This window comes from Mya arenaria, chromosome 11 (genome assembly GCF_026914265.1).
Source record: "Mya arenaria isolate MELC-2E11 chromosome 11, ASM2691426v1".
NCBI lineage: Eukaryota > Metazoa > Mollusca > Bivalvia > Myida > Myidae > Mya > Mya arenaria.
The window spans coordinates 61254900-61265133 of record NC_069132.1 but is presented as its reverse complement, the minus strand read 5'-3'; the positions used below and the strand labels follow the sequence as shown (position 1 = coordinate 61265133).

Genomic DNA, 10234 nt, shown 5'->3' with positions numbered 1-10234 from the left:
GTGAAATCCATTCATAAAATTAACTCATTTATTTAAAAAAAAAAAAATGGTATATATATATTATTGGAAAGTGCCTCATAAAGGGTTTATATTTCAAATTTTATTGAAATTGTTATAAAAATAAAGAAGAGTATTTTTTCATAAATAGATCGGAAATCGAGGTGAAATCCAGATTTCGAGAAGTGAAATCCACTCATAAAATTAACTCATTTATTTAAAAAAAATGTATATATATATTGGAAAGTGCCTCATAAAGGGTTTATATTTCAAATTTTATCGAAATTGGTCAAAATATGAAGAAGTTAGAGCAATTTCACAGGTGCATATCACTTCTTACGGCTTTATATTGACATTGCAACTTTTGCAAGCATTAGTATTTGAACTTTCGCTTTTTGGTTTTAAATACTTCCAACAGGTGCAAATCACTTCTTACGGCTATTGACATTGCAGCTTTTTTTTGTGGAGTCAAGTTTATTTAACATCACTCATGTCATAAGTACATGACAAAAAGAGCATGGGTACATATACAATACAACATAGTGAGGCATTACAAAATATATTGGACATAATAATACAGATTTTCTAAATATGAGTATTTTCTATGTTATTGAAACTTTAATATCAAACATATATAAATATATGTGGAGGAGAACATAGTGTTACATTCTTATACTAAATTTGTTAACAATACACTTGAGGAATTTACATAATTTTATGAATTTTATATAATCATTGGGATTGATATTCATAATATCCTTAAATTTTAAGACATTAGGATATCGGTATAATTGTCTGTCAATAAATCTTATTCTATATTCGGCAAAATAGCTACATTCTAATAAATAATGAAATTCATCACCAATACTGTTTTTATCACAAAGTTCGCATTTTCTATCATTCAGTTCTATATTGTTCCAGCTTCCTACTTCAATTGGTAGTCTATTATTTCTTGTTCAAAATTTTACTAAATATTCTTCGAATTCAAAATTCTCTTTAAACAGTCTATAGCTACAACATTTTCTTGACGTATTTAAAGTAGAATACCACTCGTTTTTGAAAAGATCAGATAATTTCATTTTAACGGATCTTTTAAGCCATAATATGTTTGGGAACTCATGACTTTCCCAAATATTATTCATACCACATTTAATAAATATGTTTCTTATATGTTTTATCCATTGAAATTCATTGTTTCTAATTCTATTGTCATACATATATCTACTTAGCATAACATAATAAACAGATACTGGAAGTTTTGTACAGTGTGGGGCTATAAGCTTTGACCAATAACTGATCATTTGAGTATCAATATCTATTTGCAATGGCTTTACACCGGTTTCGCCATATACCATACAGTTTGGTGTACTGCTTTTAATATTTAGTACATACTTCAAAAATTTCAACTGTACTTTTTCTAAAATATGATTATTTCCGTAGCCCCACACTTCACATCCATATAATAAAATTGGTTTTACAATTTTCTTAAACAAATCAATCTGTAGGTCAATAGGTAGACATAATGTTTTTGCTTTTTTTAATAGACTAAACATGGCCTTTGTTGCTTGCTTTGCAATATGTTCTTTAGCTTTACAAAAGAAACCACTTCTACCAAATATCACTCCTAGATATTTATATTCAAACACTGCATCAATTTTAGCATTACAAAGAATGAACTCGTATCTAGGCAATCTACCTCTGGAAAAAATAAGAATTTTGGTTTTTGAAGTATTGACTGTGAGTCTATTTTCGTTACAATAATTTTCGTATACATGTAGAGCATTTTCTAAATCGTCAGCACTTTCTGAAATGATAATTGTATCGTCAGCATACAGCAGTTCAAACAATTTTAAGAAATCTATTAATCTTTGATCATCGTCGTGTTTTGTAATAATCAAGCCATTAACAACTGTGCTATTTTGAAAATAGTCATGTAGATCATTTACAAAAAACGAAAACAATAAGGGGGATAAACTTTATCCTTGTCTGACCCCTATACAACATGGGAAGTAGTCCGAGCATGTTCCATTTACAAACCGTAGTATTTGAACTTTCGCTTTTTGTTTACAAATACTTCCCACAGGTGCACCGAATTTTACACACCTAAGTGTTTGAACGTTCTTGTTTTGCTTAGAAATAATCTGCACAAGTGAAAATCCCTCATAATGGCAAGGCAATTGACTTTTGCACAACATTGTATTTGAAGTTTCGATTTTTGCTAACAAATACTTTGCACAGGAGCTAATCACTCTTTAAATAATGACTATTGACACACCATCTTTTGCTCATTTTAGTATTTTAACTTTCGAACATGTCGCACAAACTTTGAACAGGTGCATTTTAATCTATGTTATCAACCATTGACACAACAACTTTTGCACTCCTCATATTTAAACATTCTGCATTTTGACACCAATATTAACACGATGTGCACATTAATACACAGATTGCTTTTAAATACATGTATGTTATTTAATGGACATTATTTTAACTTTGTATGTGTGAATTTAAACACAATCAGTAAATATGTAGCTTACTATGTACAATTATGTTTCATTTCTTTTTGTAAAAATGCAGTATCATTATAAAGATCATTTGGAATGTTAATTTGATATACATGCTATTGTTGTTGATTTCTTAATATTGATCACCAGTAATTTTTTGCCAGTCTTGACAGTTAAAGGCAGCAGTTCAATTTACATGCTGTTGAAAACTGATTTTCAGTATTGATCTCCAAACTGTTGTATAATCTCTAACCGTTGAAGGCCGCAGTTTGATTAACATGCTATTGTTAACTACTCTTCAGTATTGATCTCCAAGTTATTTGGCCACACTGTTGTATAATGTCTGACGGTTGAAGGCCGCAGTTTGATTTACATGATGTTGTTACTTTTCAGTATTGATTTCGTACAGTAATTTGGCCAAACTGTTGTATTAGCGCTGACGGTTGAAGGCTGCAGTTTAAATTACATGCTGTTGTTAACTACTTTTCAGTATTGATTTCTTACAGTAATTTGACCAAACTGTTGTATAATATCTGACGGTTGAAGGCCGCAGTTTAAATTACATGATGTTGTTAACTACTCTTCAGTATTGATCTCTTACAGTAAGACCCAATGAGCTACGACGGCTTATTCTGATCTGATGACATAATTAAGCTATTTACCTAACTCGGTAATAACACCTGATAACAGCGACTAGCCAATCACGCTAATTTATTGGAAAATACGAAATAACTGCTTAACTTAAATAAATTGTAAACTATGTGGTACCTCAGTTAGAAAGTTTCAATGCATTGTACACATTAACACCAAGTTTATAACAGTTTTCGACAATTATCTCTTTTCTGCAATTTTATCATACGGAGTACAGCCCTTTTAAGATTTTAAGTTTGCTATTTCTCAGGGTTTTTATTAATACCTGTATATGTAATGAAACGGTGTATTTCATGTTGCATATTTCATTCTTGAAGGACACATCTGTGTTTCAAAACCATATATTGTTGGTTGCATTCTGAATATCATGTCACACTCAATTCTAGTCACTTCTTTTTTAACTTGCATTTATATTGTTTCAATTTCAAATTTTGAATATAAGTGCCACTTTTTATTTCTCAGTCCATTATAGTGCCTATTCGTTCTAATTTCAGCACTTCAAAATACACAAAGTGCAGCTTTTTATATTTCATCAAACGAAGTTCTCATTACAAAACGTTACAATGTTTATTACTCAAAATCTGTCTTAAAGTAAAATAAAGCTTGAAAGATGACCTGCATTATTTGAATACGATTTATGAACCCATCAATGTTTGCATTATATATATGTTTTAAAACGAACCTAGGCTGATTAAAATTTCCATGTGTCTGTACTGAAACCGCCCATTTCACAAAATACTATCTGTACATTGCTAGGGATCGTTTTAGAGCGAGCCTTTTTTGCTGTCTCCTACAGCAATTTTGTACTTGTACCTCTTGTAATTCCCCTTGAGTCACGGAGCGTAATATAAAAACATATGTCCATTTGTGAATGAAGATGGTCAAGGTAAGGGGAATAAATATCATTTATGGCATGCTTTTTGATGAAATATGGAGACTAATGAGTGAAATAACAACAGAGAACGATATTCTTGGAAATAAACAACTTACCGTTAAGTAGAAAAATGGACATCCTCTTTTTAACACGTTTTCTTGAACTTTAAAGCTGATTGTTCGAAAATTTGCATCCATACAAAACAAATAACAGACGAAAACGACTGCTTGAACATAAATACGATGGGGTTTTTTTTCGTTCGAATACAAGTTTGAGCTGTTTGTCGTTGTAATACGTAATGCGAACTTCGAATAATATTCACGTACCATTAACCAGATTAATCAAAATAAACAGATTAATCCATGATTGTTTTACAACAACCACGCTTCAAATTTGGCAATAACCTTGCGTGATCTTCAATCTGTACCTGGAAAAAGACATGTCTTCAAGCGAATCAGACTGGTCTCTTACAGCGATGGATGGCTGAATAGGCATATGTCATGAAACAAACTCTAACAATTAATTCAATCACATGATAATCCGCAGTTGTTCTGCTAACACGTTCGACCTTTCAATTTTTCATTCAATAAATGGCGGAGTAACCCACAATGTACTTAACCATCATTTACCTTGTAGTATGTTTCTCCTTGAAGTCAATGTTTCATTTTTATGTGGCTTTGTTCTATATAACCAAACATATATGAATCATATCTGTTTTAATAGCTTATTTGTTTGTTTAACGTTATATGATTGATACTTCATTTGACCGGAGTCATTCGATATATCGACCTGCTAGCATAATGGACATTGATTTGATGTATATGTTGTATAATTTAACTAATGTTACACATACGCCTTGAAAGAACTTTGATACATATAAAAATCACGCACATCTTTTACCAGATTTTTTTATAAAAATGCATCATCATAATGTACACAGGAATGAAAACAGCATGCAGTTATGAAAATATTGCATTCATGTGATGAGTTAAATATTTATACAGTAACCAGCGAAAACATTATGGCATGAAACTTCACTCACGAATGAACGAGAGCTCATGGAAACACTGGATGTATCATTCATTCATTGAGACACCGGAGAAAAATAAGCATTTTAACTTCAACATTCAGTACGTAGTTTCTTTGTCGAATATGAAAATGAGGAGCGATTCCATGAAAGGAATAAGCTAAAAACAAATATTAATTTGATAGGCCACGTGTCAAAGGACACATATCTGACACTGCGTCAACTGATACCGGTCGGCAAAACGGCGGTATGTTTGTAACGTCCAAGCGAGAAGGACAATTAAGAAGGCGAATGAAATCGCTGTGCAAGTGGCAACCAGGACCAATCGGGAATGTGTGTTGAATTCAACATTGTCTTCAACTTTTGCCTCTTTCAATATCACTTCAGATTGTGCGGAGTCCACCTGTCTATCTAAAACGAAAGCTCAAAAAATTAGTACATGCATTGTTTGTAGTAATTTTGGTGTAAAAATGAGAAAAGGACCGGGACAATATCGACATGAAATAAAAACCCTTGATCGAAATATAGTTGTGTTCTGCAGGACAACATGGCGTGAAACACCAACCAATAATTTCCTTGTGTTTGTACAAAATCTTCCCTTTTCCTCATTGTTTTTCAAGCACTTTACATTGTGTTTAAAAGTTAAATTTGTAAAGTTGTTTAGAAATACATTTCTGCTTTGTATCTTTAACTTTGAATAATCCTATAAATTTATCAATGTTTAATTGTGTGCAGCCAAGCTATAAACATTTAGTTCTAAATATAGTTGATGTATAACCTTCGTTCCAGTCATTTAATCTAGAAACCGTGTATGTCGTTGCATTCAAATTCAAAATTTCAAAAAAACAAAACAAATACAGTGCATATACAACAGCTGGGTTCTTACTCTCTTTGCATACTCGATCGTTTTCCGTTGTGCAAGGTAAGAATTCGTCCTGAATTTCGCTGCAAGTTGTACAATAGTTACATGCCCATCTAGTTCCATCAACAGAGAAAGTCCCTTCAGGACATTTGCGGCATCTTGTGTCTTTGCAAGGTAAGCATGGTCTTCTTACGAAGAAACCTTTGTCACAAACAGTGCAGTTTTTGCAAACACCGTTTCTTCTATCATTAAATGTCCCTGGTGGACAAAGTTGGCACCTGGTATTCTCATTCTTACTACATGGTGACAGTTCAACATAGCCCTTAGCACAGGGTCGACACTTCTTGCATTGTCCACTGCCGTTCATGTAGTTATTGAAGTATTTCCCTGGGCCGCACATGGACGGAAGTTTTAAAACTTTTATAAGATATGGCAACTGAAATAAAAAAATGATATATGTTATCATAAGATTCAAATGCCAGGCGTATATTACAGCAAAATGATGGCATATTCTAGTGCAAAACGTTCGTATGAAATGCAATACGTTTTAGCAGCCAAATGTATTTTAACTGATGATTTCGACTGAGGTGAATTACTATTGACAAATCTATTTTTTTTAAAATGCAAACAAGCCAAAAGAAAACCTGTGGATAACATGACTACTTTTATACCACTGGCTGCATGTACACTAACATACATGTATATATTATTCAAATATTCCATAAAAATGACACAGTCAGTTTTGCAAAAAAATACTACAAGCATTAACATTAATAGGCAACATATTCATATCGATATTATAAAAAAGAAAAGATTCGTTACAGGAACTAAATAATACTAACCGGCTCGACCAAATAAACCGTCGACACTTGAAACCCTAGCATAACTAAACAGGTAAGTATGGATATAAACCTGTCCCGCATCTTAAGAAAAGTATGCCATTTCCTAGAACGTCCATTTTAAACATTTATTGAAAACATAATCGCAAATAAAATACATTTCAATAATAGTCCAACACAAACGCGAGATTGAATTAGTTTCTCTTCACATCTGTATTTAAAAACAATCATTGACCTAAATCCCCATATCACTGCGTATTACATCAGCTATACTGACACGCATAATGCACACAGATAGTCAACGTACCTTAAATAGAGATAGAAGTGGGGCTTCATTAAACAAGTTAAGAGGTTGTAAAGTATAGACAAGTTCATCCATAAATAGTGATTCAGTATCGCAATACCTTGAACTCACCTTTGTTTCAAACTCGTAAATGATAAATTTAGATAATACGAAGATAATTTTGCTATGTAAAGACTATGTTTATACTAATGCGCCTTACTTTTCAACCCACTGTATGAAGATGAATTTATACTGAGATGTGTTTATAACAACGTACAGGTGTGTGATAGGATGTTCAGATAAACTTCAATGTTCAATGGTGTGAAGTTTGACATGTAGGTCGGCAAGCTATGAAATAACACACGATTATAGAAGCGTTATAGGGAATCAATATGTACACTATTATTCATTTACTGTTTTAAAAGCCCGAAACACGAGCTTGTTAATATGAATTGAAATATAACCTTTTAATGTGCAGCGATGCAAAAGTCGATTGAAGAACCAATCTTTAAAACGTTTAAAAAATCAATTATAGTTGGTAAAAAGCTGTACGTAATAAGGAGTTAATAATTTTTCCAAAAGAATATTTTATCAAAAAGCATTTACGTTTTCCCGGAAATGTCGTTATACAAAAAGAATATGTTTATAAGTAAGATTTAGCGGAACTGCCCAATCAACAATGTCTTGGGGCTTTGTGTCTATTACAGCTTTTTAAAAAATAAATATGCATGTATGTATCACGGAAATAATTTTCATCCACTATATTTCATTTTTTTCTGAAGAACTTTCTTATTTGACAAGATATTATTAAGAACACTCAAGATAGTGTTGAATAGGTAGTCTGGGGCATTTTGACATAAAAAAACAATGTTATAATGTCGACAGACTTTTCCGAAATGGTGTGTATGCTTTTTGATAAAAAAATCTGATGATAATGTTTTTTGTAATATTTGTTTTACTCCTTACTACCCCAAAACATGTCACCAAGAATATATGTTTCATTGCGAAAAAAGATCGTTTCTAAAAACTAAATTAAACATAAAATTTTCGAACGTTTAGTTTTTTACCTTCCCCAACCAATTTAATATTTGGCCGGCCCTTAAATATTAAACATTGTATCATTCACATCCGACCTGAATGCTTTCATTAATATTATAATTGATGTCTGGATACAAGGCACGATATGTCGATACCGATAAATCAATATTTTGTGCATTATATGAACAGTCGGTCTGCCCCTAGATCTTTCCATACTAAGAAACAAACAAATTCATTTTCACAAAAGTAAATTGTTTTCAAACTAATCATGTTATTTACCTTATTGATGTATGTGATATTGATGTTAAGGTTTTTTAAAGTAAAACAGCCATTAGTATAACCTACTAGTCGGTCGTATCTTACATATCAGCCAAAATGGTACGCGCATTGTGTTGAATTTTACCATTACGAGGTTTTCGCATTGAAACGTCTTAATTTCACTCAAGCGTGTACTTCACACTTTATTTTTCACCAAAAAAAGTTCAGTCTATAAAAGGGTAAGAAGTGAATTTAGGTATTTCAAAGCTGAATAATAAGATAAATTGTTGCACAATTATGTCCTGTTGCTTTAGTGCACTCAATTACACAGAAAACAGCCTCAAATTCAGACAAGCTATTATGATTCTATGCTTGCTATTTTGTGAAATGGTAAACAAGGCAATAACCTAGGTAGAAAGTTTTATATATTTTTGAAACATGAACTAGTTTTGATGAAATTGAGAATATATTGTTTGTTACAATTTTTATTTTGGAGGTTCAGGTATGCTATTTTTTAAGTTTAAATATCCTAATTTATCACATGCTTACCCTTGTTTTCCGTGTAATATACCAATTACGAATATTTTTATCTTACACATGTGTAAGGTAACCGTTCAGACATTTCTATTGGCTAGACTAATCACACGCAACCTAGATATCCCTCCGCATTGTTTGTAAACAAAATGGTTTAAATGCCAACAAATACTTACCTCAATAATAAAGCTGTAAGACTTCCGGGAGACAAATTGCTAACGAATCATAGTGCCAGAAATCATCTTGTACAAAAACTCTCTGATAACAATGTTCCACCAACCAGATAATGAAGATAATTAGTCACAGAAATATCCAGTCAGTCAACAAATACAGCCACATTAGCGACAAACACCACAAGAACATTTCAAACATTTCCATCTTGACCAACACAAGCAATATGCAATCAATGCCATTTGCTTGCCAGTTTAATCAGCTATCGGTTACCGAAAACACAAATACGAATTCCGCATCACAAACATCTCCTTGCACATCCCATGGCGGCTAGAACATCATGTTCTCTGGAAACATTCTTGGAACTTTTTCAACATCAACATCCATGCAGTACAGTGAAAGGCTTCGCCGTAATCATCTGCATGTTGTGAAACTCCATATACACTAAGAAAACGCTGTAAAATCATCGTAGAAAGCGACAGCAAATAACTTTTAAATCCGTGCACACAGTAAAACTTGACAGACCGATATGAACCGCGTAAATGCATGTACTCTGGGTGTGACGTCATCAAATTGTGTATTTATTGGGGGGTTTTGGTTAAAATTGTTCGTTAAACATGCTGTTGGATATTTTACTACACATTTTTATAGTTGTGACTTATTAAGCGCTTTATCAGAATTAAAACTTGATAACTGCTAGTTACTTTTGTCATTTTAATTTGGAATTATTTATATGGCGCATCGTTGACATTCTATTCTGAGTACTTTGGCTGTCAAACAATCGGTTCAGAAAGTTGAACTAAATTGGTAATAAAAACACCGTTTTAAGCATGTGATAAAAAAGATCTGACACTCGTTGTCATTTAATACAAGAACTCGTCCATGAAAGTTGTTAGTAAGCTCGCCAGAGGCTTGCTTACAAACAAATTTCATAAAATCTTATATTAAATGACAACTCTTGTCATATTCTATATATAATTGATTGCTTTAAATTCCAACATTTTTGTTTAATTTTACAGTCGTATGCTTAGAGATTTGCAGCCCAACCATCTAAAAATATTGTGATCTAATAATTATTTGTATTCTTTGTGACTTTAAAGTCAGCTAACTACTGGATACACATATCAAAGGAATATCATCAGATTGTATATTAGCTAAAGATAAACTTGTATTGCAAAGCGTGAAAACACGATCTA

General features: G+C 32.2%; 1 protein-coding gene across 1 annotated transcript; it reads right to left on the bottom strand.

Annotated features, from left to right (window-relative positions):
* Nucleotides 1-4918: 4918 nt before the first annotated feature.
* Nucleotides 4919-7004, bottom strand: LOC128209559 (tumor necrosis factor receptor superfamily member 21-like). Its single transcript, XM_052913637.1, has 3 exons — nt 6758-7004; nt 5940-6351; nt 4919-5464 (listed from the first exon to the last, which is right to left on the bottom strand). The coding sequence occupies exons 1-3, from the start codon at nt 6836-6838 to the stop codon at nt 5247-5249; spliced, it is 711 nt and encodes a 236-aa protein (XP_052769597.1). The 5' UTR covers nt 6839-7004; the 3' UTR covers nt 4919-5246.
* Nucleotides 7005-10234: the final 3230 nt, after the last annotated feature.